This window comes from Oncorhynchus tshawytscha, linkage group LG13 (assembly GCF_018296145.1).
Source record: "Oncorhynchus tshawytscha isolate Ot180627B linkage group LG13, Otsh_v2.0, whole genome shotgun sequence".
Lineage (NCBI taxonomy): Eukaryota > Metazoa > Chordata > Actinopteri > Salmoniformes > Salmonidae > Oncorhynchus > Oncorhynchus tshawytscha.
In genome coordinates this window covers 29667685-29686683 of record NC_056441.1, presented here as the reverse complement: position 1 = coordinate 29686683, position 18999 = coordinate 29667685, and the positions used below count along the sequence as shown (strand labels likewise).

The 18999-nt window shown below is 43.7% G+C and overlaps 1 protein-coding gene across 1 annotated transcript in view; it reads left to right on the top strand.

The window, feature by feature from the left end:
* The first annotated feature begins 506 nt into the window (after positions 1 to 506).
* Positions 507 to 18999, top strand: part of LOC112264656 (partitioning defective 6 homolog gamma) — a 46636-nt gene continuing 28143 nt past the window's right edge. Inside the window, exons 1-2 of the mRNA XM_024441408.2 lie at positions 507 to 843; positions 5227 to 5449. Of these exons, the coding sequence (XP_024297176.1) occupies positions 769 to 843; positions 5227 to 5449 (298 nt within the window). The 5' untranslated portion in view covers positions 507 to 768. The remainder of the gene's footprint in view (positions 844 to 5226; positions 5450 to 18999) is intronic.

Sequence of the window (18999 nt, the reverse complement as noted above, 5' to 3'; positions counted from 1 at the left end):
CAACACAGAGTTAGAGCAGTAAAAATACATGTTTTCTCATACCCGTGGTATACAGTCTGATATACTACAGCTTTCACCCAATCAGCATTCAGGGCTCGAACCACATAGTTTATAATGCTTATTCTAAACCAGATAGTTTGGGTCCTAAGCATTATAAACTGGGTGGTTCAAGCCCTGAATGCTGATTGGGTGACAGCTGTGGTATATCAGACCATATCAAATCAAATTTTATTTGTCACATACACATGGTTAGCAGATGTTAATGCGAGTGTAGCGAAATACCACAGGTAGAACAATTCCTGTATTTTTGCTGCTCTAATTACTTTGGTAACCAGTTTATATTAGCAATATGACACCTCGGGGGTTTGTGGTATATTGCCAATATACCACGGCAAAGGGCTGTATCCAGGCACTCCGCAAGAACGGTCCTTAGCCGTGGTATAATGGCCAATGGCATCGCGTCCCCTGGCGTCTTGGAGGACGTGTGTTTTGGGAGGGTTGAAAGCTGAAAACGTTCATGCAGGAGCTCGATGATGTCATCTGCGAACTCACTCCCCCAAGTCAGAGGCACCGATTTGTTGTCTTCGTTTCATTTCCCCCCTGAAGTTTCTCCAATGCGTCTCGGACCGCAGCACAAACCGAGAAAGTCAGTTAACTAAACTTTGCTGTCTAAACGACGTGGGATTTAAGGGATTTAGCGACTGGACATAGACCCGAACAGCCCCTTTTCTGTGGGCGAGCGCGTGAACTTTTACTGGAACCGCAAAAATGAATCGGAGTTTTAATAAATCCCAATCTTCCCTGCAATATTTTGATTGCATCGCGGTTGAAGTGAAAAGCAAGGTAAGCCGACTAGTCTATCGTTGGAACACATTTAGACACCATCATGACAATTTTCTTTGAAGTAGGCTAAATAGTTAGCCTTAGCTACTTCACATGCTCTGGAATGGGGTTTCTGGCTAAATAGACTCGGCTGTGGTGGAAGAGGTAGTAGACTGTACTGCTACTTGTCTAGATTTGACCAGCTACATGCAATGGGAATACTCACAAACTCTCAACATTAACGCCACAGTTGGTTAGTTGATGAATTGGTTGTAAACTACTGTGATTTTCACAAGGCAACTTTTTGAAATTTCTAGTGGAAAACCCGCTGAAGATTGGGACTATTCATGCGAATCCTAATGCCATGGCAGATGTTCTAGAAAAACGGGTTTTGCATTGAGGAAGGATCGATTAAATGTGTTAATTATTCTAAAGAAAGTATCGTGGTAATTCCCAAGAGTAGTGGTCGAGATATGGTTATTTTTTGCAACATTTGTTGCAACTACTCTTGATTGTTTTGCTACTAACAGAGTTGACACTGACAGCGTGTTGATTTCAACACAACAATACACCGACTGACTTTACAATATCATAGCCGAGCTTTCTCAACCAAATTACATTCCAATAGACCTAATACCGATTTATTTCGTTATTTTAATACAAATATGCTCTCTCATTGTTGTAAAACTGTAATGTAATCGTCTATCGATGTGGGCTAGAAACCGAGACATGTTGTATTTTAGTTATTCGGTCAAGCAGCTCTTGACCTGCTGGGTGTCTGTCGCTCTCGTGTGTGTGTGTGTGAGTGAAACTACCTCCTCCCCTCATACTGTAAACATCACTTAAGTCTGGAGTGTGTGCCAGTTGCCTACCAACCAACAGACACTGGTGGGTGATAAGACGAATATGTGCCATTGAAACCATTAGTGGAATAGATCAGTTCTCCATCCTGACATGTCAATATATTGTACTGATAGTATATTTTTCTACTTCTATGATATCTGTTGCCCATTTATGTTCCTCCATCATTCTTCTCTTTCCTCCTCTCTTACAAGGTTTAGGATGGTGCTGATGTTGTTTAGTTTATCCTCAGGTGGATTTTACAGCCTGGACATTTCTTAGGCGGGTTGTATAATCGAAGGCTCAAGGCTCTCGTTGGTGAAGTGCATCAATGCACCTTGCCTGCCTGCCGCAGAGCTGATCCACCTCTATTGTTTCAGAGGGCTGAGTGAGTATTCAGCTCTAATTCAGAGTTAATATTCAGTCTCACTAATTCATACCGGGGCTGGAATGCTGCTGACCCATTGTCTGTCTCACTGTCTGTGGTGAAAGGAGGTCCTCTTTCAGGAGCCCTATCAGAGTGTTAGGGCCCCCTTCTGGCTTATTTCTCCTGGGAACCCCTTAAGGAGCAAGCAGTTTAACATTTTGTTTGTGTGTTTTAAAACAACCTCTGACAGGTGGAGAGGAAACTTGTCAACTTTAGGAGAAACTTGTCATCAAGAGCCATATTGGGTTGGGCTTGGTAGGGCAGGACTAAATGTGTCATCACAGAACTAATTGGCTGTTGTAGTGAGTCAACCGGTGTCATCCTCTAGTGACACGACAACCTAACTCACCATCACCACTCTATTCAGGCCTGTTGGAGTGTGACCTCAATCAGGCACCATCTCTCCCCACTGAGGGAGGGAATCGGTATCAGCCTCTTAGTGATGTCATAAAGGAGTTTAGTTTCTGTTTTTCACTGACCCAGGAGGAGAACCTGTTCTCGGGAATTGTTCTGATAACACCAGACTCGGAACAACGTGGCTTCTCAAAGATGAGCTGTGTTGCAACGGGCTGGTTTGTCTCAGCGCCAGCTGTTCTCTGTAGAGATGTCTTTAGACGGTACTGTAGCATGTCTTCATTCACCCGACAGTATCTACCTCACCCTCCCTCACCCATCACGGTTCATCTCTCAACCACTGGAATTTGCATCTCCATACAAAAACTGGTCGGCTGGGTAGTTTAGATTGTCACGCGGGGAAGAAGCGCGATAAGACCGAGAAGCCATTAGCAAACTTAGTCTGGCCTCCATCCATGTCAGTCAGTGTGTCGGGCCTAATGCTTGAGCAGCGCAGCCTGTCAGTCTGTACCTGTCTGGACCCGTTTTAACATTCTCCCGTGAAAGAGGAGGAGGTACTCTTTGTTAGTGTGATGTATTATTTTCAGGTTCTGATTCAAATTTAGCTCATGATCTTGTCCAGACTTGAAGCTGGCTGACTCCCTTTAGGCTGTGTTCATGTTTTAAACACAGGCTGGTTTAACAGCTCAGTCAGACGGATGACATGGTAACATACTGAAACACTGACCTCTACTTTTCAACAGCTAACATATCTAGCACTTTTAGGATTCTGTTTTTGAATCTATTTTATTGAGGGTTTTTTTTCTTCATAAAATCATATCATGACTCAGTGGTTTTCACAAGACCTCATCAGCCCACAAGCTGAGGGAGAACAGTCTGTCACAAACCCATCACTTATTGCTAAATGTAGGTTTCATTTGATGATTTATTTTGGTCTGTGTGTGTGTGTGTGTGTGTGTGTGTGTGTGTGTGTGTGTGTGTGTTTATTCATGTTTGGCATCAGTATGAGTTGGATAACACACCTGGCATCACACTGCCTCACCAACATATTCAGATGATATTTCACATTGTAATGACAAACTGCATGACAGGCCCAGTCTAACACAAACCTTCCAGCAGTCTAACCTAGGCCTTACTCTAGAACAGACTGTCATCCGGCCTTCCTCTCTGAGCAGATAATTACCGCATCATAGCATAGTGCAGCACAGTTCACCACCATCCACAAGTGACTACTGTTGTAATGTGACTGCTATTGTCAGAGACAAAGCCCAGCTTGTGTTATGCAGACCCAGTGCCCACGCATACAGTGATAGGGTTTCTACTGGCTATGTCAGTTACATGACCAGAGCTGTGACCCCTGGGTCACCCCAGCTGCTCTCCATGGTGGTCCAGTCTCTCTCTCTCTCTCACACACAGACACAGACACGCCAGTACAGACAATCACGCCTCTGGGCATCCTGTTTGAGCAAACCTTGGTGTGTGTGTGCATGCTCAGTCAGTTTGTCCACCCCTATATAATGTTGTTCTGACCCGAACTGTTTTGTCTGTTGGCGTCATCTCATCCAGATAGGCTTGTTTACTGCTGACTCATTCACCTGCATTGTTCCTTTGTCTCAGACTCCTTCCCAAATGGCACCCTACTCCCTATATAGTGCACTACTTTTGACCCGGGTCCTTGATCAAGAGTACTGGACTAGAGTGAGCTCCAAAAGTATTGGGACCGTGACAATGTTAATGTTGTTTTGGCTCTGTACTCCAGCTCTTTTGATTTGAAATGATACAATGGCTATGAGAGTAAAGTGCAGACTGTCAGCTCTAGTTTGAGGGTTATTTTCATCCGTTATCGTGTGAACCGTTTAAAAATGAAAGCACTTTTTGTACATAGGTAGCATCCACGTTAATGTAGAAGTGTTTAGACACATTCTATTCTTATTTACAATGAAAGTGACTCCAAAATGGCAATACATTATTTACTATTAATTTCTATTGGACTCAAAATATTCTAAAACACAACCAAAATAAACAGCAAGTGCATTCAACAAGTTTGTACGGGACCAAATACTAAACCTTTGACTACTTTAATACACACGTGAATTTGTCCCAATAACTTAGTCCCAACATTTCAGGGGACCAATGTACGAAAAAGTGCTGTCATTTCTAAATGGTTCACCCGATATGAATGAAAATACTCTCAAATTAATGCTAATTAACCTCAGTCATTATAATTTCAAATCCAAAGTTCTGGAGTACAGAGCCCCAAAAAACAAACAATTGTCACTTTCCCAATTCTTTTGGAGCTCACTGTGTATTTAGGGAAAAGGGTGCATTTGGGACAAGCCTAAACCTCCACTTCCCTCTTGCTTCAGTGGGATAAATGGAAGACATGGACATAGCAATTACGTCTCTTTTCTTTTTTTCATGGCTTGTTTGAGTGTTACATTGTGTAAATCGTTTTATTGTGGTTAGACTGTCTGTGAAGTTCCCGAAAAATCATCTTCTTTAGACATCCTGAAGGAATATTGTGTCTGTCTGATTCTGTTTTGGCTGAACATCGTCTGGCCTTGGTGGTGGATTAGAGAACAATGTGAAACAGTTGTGACACTGATTACCTAGCATTTTAGGACTCTGTCCCACTGAGGTCCCTTGTGTCTAACTATACGTTTATAGGCCAGGTCGATATCGATCGAGATTCAAGTATAAGGTCGGCTCAAATTGTGTTCAGTGCTGTGCTCGGTCACCAAGCAGCTGTCTTGCTAACTCACCCCTATGTGTTGTCCTTGCAGTACGGAGCAGAGTTCCGGCGGTTCTCCGTGGACCGGTTCAAACCGGGGAAGTTCGAGGACTTCTATAAGCTCGTCATGCACGTTCACCGCATCGCCAACATGGAGGTCATGATTGGCTACGCTGACATCCACGGAGACCTGCTGCCAATCAACAACGACGACAACTTCTGCAAGGCGGTGTCTACGGCCCACCCACTGCTCCGGGTCTTCATACAGAGACAAGGTGAGGAGGAGCTCGACTAATATATATATATATATATATATAGTGATGCTGTTTCTGATCGAGCAGACTTATCGTTTTCTTCTGCGTCGTCATTGGTTGTAATGATTTAGGGTCTGTTTTCTCACCTATCGGTCAGGATCCTTTTCATTTCGCTCACACTGGGGGGGGGTTTACTGTCCTGTACTGCTGGTCCGCCGTGGGTGGGTGGGTGTGTGTGATGGGTCAGTCCTGTGTGCTATCTAAAAGGGGAATGCTTGCAGGCGAAAGCAGCCAATAGAAAGGAGGTCGATGGGAAAGTATTCTTTCATGCCAGGCATGACTTTGAACAAAAGCCCTGCTTGAATGAGATGCTCCTCACTATGTAGGGCTGAACTGAGCGCAGCTACTCCAAAGGCACCGCTCCTAAACACTGAATGGGAGCCCCCCCACCCCCCATATACACAAGGCCTGCGGAGGCCTCTTCCCCTGTATACCAGGCATGGGACCAGGCATGGGCATCCGACTGCAGCCGGCCCCAATGAGGGTGGAATATTCACCCTCATTGGCCGTGTTGCGTTTCAAATCAAATTTTATTTGTCACATACACATGGTTAGCAGATGTTAATGCGAGTGTAGCGAAATGCTTGTGCTTCTAGTTCCGACAGTGCAGTAATAACCAACAAGTAATCTAACTAACAATTCCAAAACTACTGTCTTATACACAGTGTAAGGGGATAAAGAATATGTACATAAGGATATATGAATGAGTGATGGTACAGAGCAGCATAGGCAAGATACAGTAGATGGTATCGAGTACAGTATATACATATGAGATGAGTATGTAAACAAAGTGGCATAATTAAAGTGGCTAGTGATACATGTATTACATAAGGATGCAGTCGATGATATAGAGTACAGTATATACGTATGCATATGAGATGAATAATGTAGGGTAAGTAACATTATATAAGGTAGCATTGTTTAAAGTGGCTAGTGATATATTTACATCATTTCCCATCAATTCCCATTATTAAAGTGGCTGTTGAGTCACTGTGTGTCAGTGTGTTGGCAGCAGCCACTCAATGTTAGTGGTGGCTGTTTAACAGTCTGATGGCCTTGAGATAGAAGCTGTTTTTCAGTCTCTCGGTCCCAGCTTTGATGCACCTGTACTGACCTCGCCTTCTGGATGATAGCGGGGTGAACAGGCAGTGGCTCGGGTGGTTGATGTCCTTGATGATCTTTATGGCCTTCCTGTAACATCGGGTGGTGTAGGTGTCCTGGAGGGCAGGTAGTTTGCCCCCGGTGATGCGTTGTGCAGACCTCACTACCCTCTGGAGAGCCTTACGGTTGAGGGCGGAGCAGTTGCCGTACCAGGCGGTGATACAGCCCGCCAGGATGCTCTCGATTGTGCATCTGTAGAAGTTTGTGAGTGCTTTTGGTGACAAGCCGAATTTCTTCAGCCTCCTGAGGTTGAAGAGGCGCTGCTGCGCCTTCTTCACGATGCTGTCTGTGTGAGTGGACCATTTTCAGTTTGTCTGTGATGTGTATGCCGAGGAACTTAACTTGCTACCCTCTCCACTACTGTTCCATCGATGTGGATAGGGGGGTATTCCCTCTGCTGTTTCTTGAAGTCCACAATCATCTCCTTAGTTTTGTTGACGTTGAGTGTGAGGTTATTTTCCTGACACCACACTCCGAGGGCCCTCACCTCCTCCCTGTAGGCCGTCTCGTCGTTGTTGGTAATCAAGCCTACCACTGTTGTGTCGTCCGCAAACTTGATGATTGAGTTGGAGGCGTGCGTGGCCACGCAGTCGTGGGTGAACAGGGAGTACAGGAGAGGGCTCAGAACGCACCCTTGTGGGGCCCCAGTGTTGAGGATCAGCGGGGAGGAGATGTTGTTGTCTACGCTCACCACCTGGGGGCGGCCCGTCAGGAAGTCCAGTACCCAGTTGCACAGGGCGGGGTCGAGACCCAGGGTCTCGAGCTTGATGACGAGCTTGGAGGGTACTATGGTGTTGCATGCCGAGCTGTAGTCGATGAACAGCATTCTCACATAGGTATTCCTCTTGTCCAGATGGGTTGGTGGTGTACTGTCCCGCTACGTACTGCTACAGTTCGTGTTATGACAATACTCCCAATGGTTGTAATGCAAGAGGCTGAACAAAGTGGGGTGTTATCATGGCACATTGCTGACACAAAGGATTTGTCTGTTGAAAGGATTGCGGCTCCAGTAGGAAGGAAGATTATACAATGCCTCTCCTAACAAAGAGTTAGTTTTATCAGGTGGTTGTTGTGAAGAGTTAAGTAATGATAGTGAAGTATTCATGTGTGTGCAGCAGGGTAAGGTGAACTTATTGCATTGGAACTCACGGTGTAAGCGTGGGTACTATTTACAGGAATTCGCACTGTAGTTACTTTGGAGATGAGTCAGCATTCTGGAGCCGTGTATTGAACTTTACTGGAGGCCATTGTTCTAACGTCTATTCATACTGAGGCCTATTCCTGCCTGTGTATCTGGGGGTAAAAATCCCCTGTGATGAGTAGTGCTGGGTAGTACCAACCTACAAGCACCACAGGTTTCCCGTCAATCACGCTGTCCAAGCATCTCCTGACCACCCGGAGAACAATCCAGGCCTCTGTCAGAGACGGTCAGTAGTTAGAACTGCTGCCCTCTCTCAGGGCCTCGCATAGAGACATTAGTTTGACTCAGCGTCACGACTCTGTCACTCTGATCACACGGATCCTATTCTAACGCAGTATGGGTCGTCTGGACCCACTGACTGAACAAACACTTAACTAGATCCTAAGATCACAGAGACAGCAATACTGCTCATAACAGCAACAGTCTTAAACATTGTCCCTCTTTCTGTTTTGTGAAAAAGCTGGAAAGGAAATTCCTTATGCAAAACACTCCTCTCTGAGTGAAACTCTGGAATGGGTTTATAAGACTGAACAGAGCAGGTAAATGTCCCTGACAATTGAGTTCCAAAGCCCAGAACCCCTCACTGTCTGTCAATTTATAGTCTTCTCTCTCCCACCACATGACCTCGGACCCAGCCAATCAGAGTAGAGACATAAAGTCAGATGAGGCCCCTGGGGCCAGGGTAGGGTGGTCACTAGATCACCTCCATGGTCCACTGCCATGAGAAGGACCCATTTGATGTGCTGCTGCACAGGTGCACTTCTCCCCTCTGCCCGGGACCCACTAAGACCCTCAGATCTCTGGGTAATGACTAATCTGAGTCCAGGGGGGAACTGAACCTGTAAGAGCCCCGCAAAGGGCCCACTTCCTCCTGGTTTAATTTGAACTCACCACCCTACCCCCTACCTTTCCCCAACCCCCTCCCCCGTGTGAGTGTGGAGACCTTGCTGCTGCTTTTACAAGGTTGTCTTTCTCTCTGGCCGGTAACCAGGCCTGTCGGCAGTTTAGAGGGCTCAGTCAGTAGCCACATGCATCATTGCATCTGGCTTTCACCCATCCTTCCTGTGCTCTCCGTTGTTCAGTGAGTTATGAGGTTGTAGGACAATCAACATCGGACTGAGGAAGAGCGGGTTAAGGATCGTTCTCCACCTGCTGTTATGCAGTATTTTCCTGTTTAACGGGGAGATCCAGGGAGATTGGAATGATTCCTTTTGCATAATTTACTAATCCTGTTACTGGAGCCACGTCTGTTTGCAAAATCATGATTAATGAAGTGCAGAGATGGGGAAGCTGTGGCCTCGACTAGTAAGCTGATTACGGAGGGGCAACAGTATTAGGATTGTCCTGTAGACGTATAGAGCAGAGACAGTTGAACTCTGGAACAGTCCATTCTAGTGTACAACTGTTACAGTTCGGGAGCTTTGGAAGATACAGCATGAGTATGAGGACAGAGGGGAAAGGAGTAGTGGGAAAGCATGCCTGTATTCAGGCTCCCTGCCTGAGATGATGGTGTGGGTGTGATTGTAGCTGTCCAGTCATGTGGAGCCTGCTGGTCACTCACATTAGCTCTGGGTCAGAGAGCTGCAGGGGTGGAGCTTTGTCTGGCCTCCCTGGTTCTGCAGTGGTGGAGCTTTAGGTTGTCTCTGAAATGTCACCTTGTTCACCATATAATTCACTACTTTTGAGCAGGGCCCTATAGAGAATAGGGAGACATTGTGGAAGCGGCCTTTAGTCTGGCCTCCTCTTTAGACCAGCTCTGGCATGACCACTTCTAATGGAGCTCAAGCTGATAATTGCTGCATAGGGTTAAGGTTCAACTTGTGAGTTGTAACTTTTTAATAAAAATCTTTGCCACGATGCAAATGGATTCAAATTGCATTATAAATACAGAATGAAATAGCTGGCACTCATGGTGTGTATCAGGGGTAGGCAAATAGTTTCAGCTGTGGGATGGTTTTGTCAGAGTGAAAAGTCGTGGGGGCGGCCGGAACATAATTATAATAATTTTTACACTGCAAATTGATCAAAAATAAATTGTATTTGAAAAGAATTGCATACAGTGCCTTCAGAAAGTATTCACAACCCTTTTCACACATTTTGCTGTGTTACAAAGTGGGAATAAAATGTCATTTCTTTGTTATAGACAAAATACTCAATGTCAAAGTGGAAGAAAAATTCTAACCTTTGTAAAAAAGAAAATCATGAAAAATGAAACTATCCCTATAGATATGTATTTGACCCTCTCAGTCAATGCAAATTAGAATCACCTTTGACAGTGATTATAGCTGAGAGTCTTTCAGGGTAAGCCCATTTATTATTTTCAAAATTCTTCATGCTCTGTCACATTTGTTTTTGATCAATGCTAGACAACCGTTTTCAGGCAGATAGTCTGTAACTCGGCCACACAGGTACATTCACTGTCTTGGTAAACATCTCCAGTGTAGATTTGGGCTTGTCCTTTAGGTTATTATACTGCTGAAAGGGGAATTCATCTCCCAGTGTCTGGTGGAAAACGGACAACCAGGTTTTCCTCTAGGATTTTGCCCCTTGGCTCCATTCCGTTTATTTTGTATCATTAAGTAATGGGGAGTTTAATAGGGACCGACTGGCGCAGCTGTCTAAGGCACTGCATTGCAATGCTAAAGGCGTCACTACAGACCTGAGTTCGAGCCCGAGCTGTATCACAACCGGCCGTAATCGGGAGCCCCATAGGGCGATGCACAATTGGCCCAGCGTCGTCCGGGTTAGGGGAGAATTTGGCCAGGGTAGGCAGTCTTAACTGACTTGCCTAGTTAAATAACATTAAAAAAAGATATACAATCATACCCATAACATGATGCAGCCACCACTATGCTTGAAAATATGGAGAGTGGTACTCAGACATTTTTGGGGTAAATCCAATATTACCACGACTTTGTATTCAGGACAAAAAGTGAATTGCTTTGCAAGGATGCCTGTATCTTTGTAGTGACTGGGTGTATTGATACACCATCCAAAGTGTAATTAATAACTTTACCATGCTCAAAGGCATATTCAATGTTGGCTTTTAATTTTTTTTACCCATCTACCCTTCTATGCCCTTCTTTGCAAGGCATTGGAAAACCTCCCTGATCTTTGGTTGAATCTGTGTATGAAATTCACTGCTTGTCTGAGGGACCTTTTTAGAAGATAATTGTATGTGTGGGGGTATAAGGATGAGGTAGTCATTCAGAACTCGTGTTCAACACTATTGCGCACAGAGTGAGTCCACACAACTCATTATGTGACTTGTTAGGCAAATGTGTACTCCTGAACTTATTTAGGCTTGCCATATGGACTGAATACATTACAAATATAAATGTTTGAATCATTTGTAAAAATGAAATTTGTCTTTGACCTTATGGGGTATTGTGTGTACGCCAGTGACAGAACGTTTTTAAATTCAAACCAAATGTGGAAAAAGGTGAGGGGTATTGGCACTTTCTGAAGGCGATGTACCTTGATTACATACAGACATGATCACATGTCTTTAAAAAAAATATATATATTAATGGGAGTACTTAGATTTCCTAAATTGAACTCATTTTTTAAAGCTAAATTCCTGGTGATTTTATAGATAGTTAGATCTATCTACCTACCTACCTTTCTACACACACAAAACAACTTTGGGGGACCAAAATAAATGACTCGCTGGCTGATTTTTGCATCACGGGCCACCTGTTGCTACCACTGGTGTACATGCAGAGCATAGATAGATTGGTTTTATTGTTTTGCATTGGGTCAGTTCCACAATAACAGAATTTCAACGTTTAACAAACTATACAACTCTATGCACAAGGACTACTTTTAACAATTTCCACAGAAAAAATGTATCAAAAAGAATTTAGTGGAAGCTGTGGTGATGTAAACTTTGGGAACAGAATTTTGGTAAAATCTCCCTCTGGTTTTTATGCGACCACGTTTGCCAAAAACTCTGTTAAATATCTGCACCGAATTTTACTTTTACCTACTTTTCTCCCCAATTTCGTGGTATCCAATTGGTAGTTACACTCTTGTCTCATCGCTGCAACTCCCGTACGGACTCGGGAGAGGCAAAGGTCGAGAGCCTTGCATCCTCCGAAATACAACCCAACCCAGCCAAGCCACACTGCTACTTGACACCATGCCTGCTTAACCCGGAAGCCAGCCGCACCAATGTGTGGGAGGAAACACCGTACACCTGGCGACCGTGTCAGCGTGCATTGCGCCCGGCCTGCACAGGAGTCGCTAGAGCACGATGGGACAAGAACATCCCTGCCAACCAAACCCTCCCCTAACCCGGATGACGCTGGGCCAATTATGCGCCGCTCCATGGGTCTCCAGGTCACGGCCGGCTGGGACAGAGCCTGGACTCTAATCAGGTTCTCTAGTGGCACAGCTAGCACTGCAATGCAGTGTCTTAGACCACTGTGCAACTCGGGAGGCATCTGCTCCGGATTAACATGACACATAGAAAAAATTGTTTTTGGTTATTGAACTACAGTAAGTGAAGTGGATTTACACCCAGTAACAGAATTACGGTAATGGAATTACATCACGGGTCCCTGATCTGTAGTACATAGAAATGCATCATTATGGATATGAATGAGATTCTCCAAAAGTCATGTTTCACAAGTTTGAACAGCAGAGCAGAGTAGAGTTCCGTGCAGTACAATCTAGCAGAGTAGAGTATAGTACATTATACTATACTTTACTGTACTCTTTCTTTGCTGTATTGGACTGTACTCTGCTGTGCTCTGCTTACTGTATTGTCCAAACTTGTGAAACATACGCCTATGATTGGTCCAGTCCGTCTGTGGACTTTAACAGCAAGGCCAGGGTGAACCGACCAAATTTCAACTACTTTTCAACGTCCATGGATGTCCGGTGTTGGTCGGTGCTCAGTGGGTGAGGATGCTGGTTACAGTAAATGGAGAGAGAGGGGGCTCATGGGTAGGTTTCAGTAAGAGCTGGGAGAGGTGACATTAACTGGAGAGAGAGAGCGCGCAAGGGATGGGTTCTCCAGACTCTTGTCCTTTGGTAAAACCAAGAGTGTTAACAGAAAGACAAAGAGAACTGCTATGAGCTGAACTTAGTATGCCAGTGGAAGGGAGGACAGTAGCAGGTGACCCAACTGTGGTTTGTGACCAATTTCCCATTGTAGCCAATTCCCTTGGAGTAATTCTGTTACTCAATCTAATTTATTTAAAAAGCCCTTTTTACATCAGCAGATGTCACAAAGTGCTATACAGATCCCAACCTAAAACCCCAAACAGCAAGCAATGCAGATGTAGAAGCACAGTGGATAGGAAAAACTCCCTAGAAAGTAGAAAGGCAGAAACCTAGAGAGGAACCAGACTCTGAGGGGTGGCCAGTCCTCTTCTGGCTGTGCTGGGTGGAGATTATAAGAGTACATGGCCTTAAGGCCAGATCGTTCTTCAAGATGTTCCAACGTTCATAGATGACCAGCAAGGTCAAATAATAATCACCGGGGTTGTAGAGGGTGCAACAGGTCAGTACCTCAGGAGTAAATGTCAGTTGGTGTTACTAATGTTTTAAAATGTATTTTATTATTCTGAATTTTAATCACTTAATAATTAATAAACAAAATTGAAATCCGTTAAATCACTGCAAGTCATTGGTAGGTCTACCATTACTTGTTACTTATGAACTTTCTTCATCCTCTCAGGAGAGAAACTAGAAAATATCTTAAAGATGAGTGGGATTTTGATAATGGAATTACAAGGCACAAGGAAATATTTCTTACATTTACAGAAGCTAAAACAATTCTACAAAACTAAATGTGTTGAGATTATTCGGCATGGCTCTTTTACGTCAACATATTTGTGTTTTGATGTATTTCTTAAATGGTCATTTCCATGTAAAAGACCCATGAACACCAAAATGTGAAGTTCATAGGAGCATTTCAAATTTGGTGTCAAATAAATGCTAAGAGTCTCTATATTTCAGGGAAATAAAGGCATGTATACATTTTTTTCAACCATTTCCATCCTAAAAATTAGGACTAAGCAAAATGCTTTGCTTTCTGGTCAAACGGAAAACATCTCCCAGAAAAAGTCTTAAAAGGTATTAGAAATACAAAGCTCGGTGATGTTGAGGTAAAGACCAATGCCAACTAATATCAACACTTATATTTCGTTTTGGAGATATTATACTGTCTTCTTTAATTTGAATAAATATTGCCTTGTGCCTTGAAATTCCATTACCAAAAACCCAGATCTTTAAAATAAATTCTCATTATTAAAATTAAATTCTAATTCTCCTCCCTCATGGAGGACAATGAAAGTTCACAGAAGTAACAAGTAAAGGTAGACATATCAATTACTTCGTGTTTTTACTATCAATTTTGTTTATGAATTAACTTCTTGACGCACCCATCCGTTAGCGGGATCATTTTCGTCAACATCCTCTGAATTGCAGAGCGCCAAATTCAAATTAAATTACTAAAAATATTTAATTTTCATGAAATCACAAGTGCAATATAGCAAAACACAGCTTAGTTTGTTGATAATCCACCTGGCATGTCAGATTTCAAAAAAGCTTTTCGGCGAAAGCATACCAAGCGTTTATGTAAGGACATTTCTCTCAGCAGATAAAACATTTCAAACAGCTAGCAGCAAAGTAGATTGGTCACGGAAGTCAGAAAAGCAATAAAATGAATTGCTTACCTTTGATGATCTTTGGATGTTTGCACTCACGAGACTCCCAGTTACACGATAAATGTTCCTTTTGTTCCATAAAGATAATTTTTATATCCAAAATACCTCCATTTTGTTTGGCGTGTTATGTTCAGAAATCCACAGGCTCGAGCGGTCATGACCGGGCAGACGGAAATTCCAAATAGTATCTGTAAAGTTCGTAGATACATGTCAAACGTTTTTTTATAATCAATCCTCAGGTTGTTTATACAATATATCATCGATAATATTTCAACCGGACTGTAGCTTCAATAGGAGAGAGAGAGAAAATATCTGCTCCACTCTGTTGGCGCATGCAAAACGCTGCTGGCACCCAGCCATCCAATGACGTGATGTGATCTTTCTCGCTCGATGTGATCTGGTTGATATCCTTTTAAATGGACGGAAGGCATGCAATGGAACAGAGAGCTTTCAGGAAAAACCTTCCCTTCCTGGTGGGATTTTCCTCAGGTTTTCGCCTGCAACAGCAGTTCTATCTGTTGTCACAAACAATATTTTGACAGTTTTGGAAACTTTAGAGTTTTCTAATCTGACAATTATATGCATATTCTAGATTCTTCGCCTGAGAAATAGGGTACGTTTTTCATCCAAACATCAAATTACTGCCCCCTACACTCAAGAGGTTAAGTGATTAAAATGTGAAAATCTGTTACCTTTTTGGTAGTTTCAGCTCAGGTAAGTGTCTTGCGCTTTTGTCGTGTTGCTGTTTTTGTTTGTCTTTCTGTTTTTTCATTTGCGAGTTTGACTTTGAGCATCTCTGGATGTTAGCAAGTCCTCCATGGATGGGTAGGTTGGTTCTGATGCGATGTCCCATCAACATTTGTGCTGGTGAAAGTCTGTTCTGCAGCAGTGCGCTGCGGTAGATCATTACACTTTTGAGGAAATCCTCCTTTCCATCTTGTGCCCTTTTCATCAGACCTTTGCCAATTTTGACTGAACTCACTGCTAAGCCGTTGGGACTTGAGGTGTTATCTGAATCCCCAGTCGTTAGCGAATGATTGGGATTCGGAACTTGAGAACTGCGGGCCATTGTCCGAGTACAGTTCAGACGCAACCCCATGTCTAGCGAAGACTGATTCCAGGTAGGTGATTACAGCGTTGCTGGAGGTAGGTGGCAGTGTTGCTACTTCAGAGTAGTTTAGGTAGTAGTCAGTAACAACAATGTATTTTTTGCCATTGCAGTCAAAAAAGTAAACTCCAACTTTGTAGTAGGGTCTGTTGGGTGCTGGATGAGGCATTAGTGGTTCTGCTTGCTGCTTTGGCCTGTAGGTCAAACACAGTTCACATGAAGCAGTGGTCTGGCTGATTTCCTGGTTGATTCTTGGCCAGTACATTACTTCTCATGCTCGTTGTTTGCATTTTACCTCAGCCAAGTAGCCTGTGTGTGTTTTCTGTAGCATTGCTTTGCGTAGTGTCATGGCAATGACAATCTTGTTGCCTTTGAATACTGTCATCCACAATGGTGAGCTCTGCTCTGCACATCCAGCAATCCTGTATTCTCCTTGGACAGTTGTTTTGTTCTGTGTGGGCCATCCTATCAGTATTGTTTCTTTCAACTCTGTCATTGTTTCATCAGCTGCTGTCTCTCTTTTGATCTGCTCCATTATCTCAGAAGACACAGGAAGTGATGCTACGATCATATCGACATAGGCCTGAATCTGATTTTCTGTGTGTTGGCACTCCTCTTTCTTGTCAACTACTCGAGAAAGAGTGTCAGCGGCAAACTTAGCTTTCCCGGGGTGTAGATCATCTTCACTTCATACTTTTGCAGTATGATCAACATTCTGGATTCTCATTGGACAATCATTCAGTTGCTTAGACATGATTGACACCAATGGTTTGTAGTCAGTTTCTACTTCAAGGCTTGTCTATAGACTTATTGGTGAAACCTTTTGCAAACTCATGTTCGCCTGTAGTTCTTTCTCTATTCGTGCATAACTTGTTTCTGCACCTGTTAAGACTCTGGACGCATAAGCAATGGGTAGCCATGTGTCGTCATGCTGAAGAACTACTCACAGGCCAAACTGTGACACGAATGCAGAAATCCTTGTGCTTTTTTCTGGATCATAGAACCTGAGCACTGGCTCTTCTGTGATTGTCTTCGGGTTGTTTTTTGAAGCAGTTTTCCTGCTCATGATTCCATATCCATTTGTTTATCTGTTCCAGAAGACATCAGAGTGGTGCAGACAGTTGAGAGATTAACTTTTCAGACACTTCGTGCATGAAGCGTCTGAAGTCATCCTTGTTCTTCGGGTACTCCATGTTGTTGAAGGCTGATATTTTTCCTCGGGTTTGGTTTGACTAGATCCTCTGAAATTATGTCTCTCACAAAGGTATGTGTTTTCACATCACTCTCATTTGACCTTGTTTAGTTTCAGGCTGACTTTCCGTGTCAGGTCCAGCACTTGTCTCACTCTCACGTCATGTTCTTCTTTTGTTGACCCCCAGACGATGATATTGTCCATGGTCTCTAGTCCTGGAATGTGCTCATAGATTGTCTTGTGGTAGACCTCTGGCGCTGAGAGAATCCCATATGGTAGACCAAGAAATCTGTTTCTGCCCTCAGGTGTGTTGAATGTGCCTAGCCCTTGAGCTTGCATCATCTAGCTTCATTTGCCAGAATCCTGATGAGGCATCAAGCTTACTGAACCACTTTGCTCCAGCAAACTGCAAAATTATGTCTTCTCTGGTTGGCAACTTGAAATGCTCTCGCTTGATAGCTTTTTGAGATCTCTCCGGTCTAAATATATCCTGAGATCGCCGTTCTTTTTCATCACAATAACCAGTGATCTTACCCAATCTGTAGGTTCATCCATGTTTGTGATCACATCCATCTTTTCCATGCGTCAGAGTTCCTTCCTCCTTGAGCTTTTTTCATGCACAACTGGAGTAATTTTGTCATCAATACATATTTTGTGTTCTCCAGGTTAACATCCGAGACCCTAAAACACATCCTCGTACTCAGTCAGTAGTGACTCTTGGTCATTTTCAGTCTGTCACTACATACTCTTTTCACCAAATGTAGCTTTTCACAAGCACTGATTCCTAGGATAAGCTGTACACTCTTTTCCACATTTAGCAGCTGTGCTTTGAAATGTTTTTCCTTTGTGCTGTAAAGTTACTATGTAGCTTCCTTTGACTGCTATGTTCTCCCCAGTATACAGTGAGGGGGAAAAAAGTATTTGATCCCCTGCTGATTTTGTACGTTTGCCCACTGACAAAGAAATGATCCGTCTATAATTTTAATGTTAGGTTTAGTTGAACAGTGAGGATGTCAGGGACAAGATTGTAGACCTACACAAGGATTGGAATGGGCTACAAGGCTGGAATGGGCTTCAAGACCATCGCCAAGCAGCTTGGTGAGAAGGTGACAACAGTTGGTGCGATTATTCGCAAATGGAAGAAACACAAAAGAACTGTCAATCTCCCTCGGCCTGGGGCTCCATGCAAGATCTCACCTCGTGGAGTTGCAATGATCATGAGAACGGTGAGGAATCAGCCCAGAACTACACGGGAGGATCTTGTCAATGATCTCAAGGCAGCTGGGACCATAGTCACCAAGAAGCCAGGTCAGGTCGCAGATCGCAATTGTAAATGAGAACTTGTTCTCAACTTGCCTACCTGGTTAAATAAAGGTAAAATAAATAAAAAAGAAAACAATTGGTAACACACTACGCCCTGAAGGACTGAAATCCTGCAGCGCACACAAGGACCCCTCTGCTCAAGAAAGCACATATACGTGCCCGTCTGAAGATGTCCTCTGAATCATTCAGATGTTCATTGGCAAACTGGGTGATAGTGTTGTGGTCAGATGGGACCAAAATGGAGCTCTTTGGCATCAACTCAACTCGCAGTGTTTGGAGGAGGAGGAATGCTGCCTATGACCCCAAGAACACCATCCCCACTGTCAAACATGGAGGTGGAAACATTATGCTTTGGGTTTGTTTTTCTGCTAAAGGGACAGGACAACTTCACCGCATCAAAGGGACGATGGACGGGGCCATGTACCGTCAAATCTTGGGTGAGAACCTCCTTCCCTCAACCAGAGCATTGAAAATGGGTCGTGGATGGGTATTCCAGCATGACAATGACCCAAAACACACGGCCAAGGCAACAGAGTGGCTCAGGAAGAAGCACATTAAGGTCCTGGAGTGGCCTAGACAGTCTCCAGACCATAATCTCATAGGAAATCTGTGGTGGGAGCTGAAGGTTCGAGTTGCCAAACGTCAGCCTCAAAACCTTAATGACTCGGAGAAGATCTGCAAAGAGGAGTGGGACAAAATCCCTCCTGAGATGTGTGCAAACCTGGTGGCCATCTACAAGAAACGTCTGACCTCTGTGATTGCCAACAAGGGTTTTTCCACCAAGTAGTAAGTCATGTTTTGCAGAGGGGTCAAATACTTATTTCCCTCATTAAAATGCAAATCAATTTA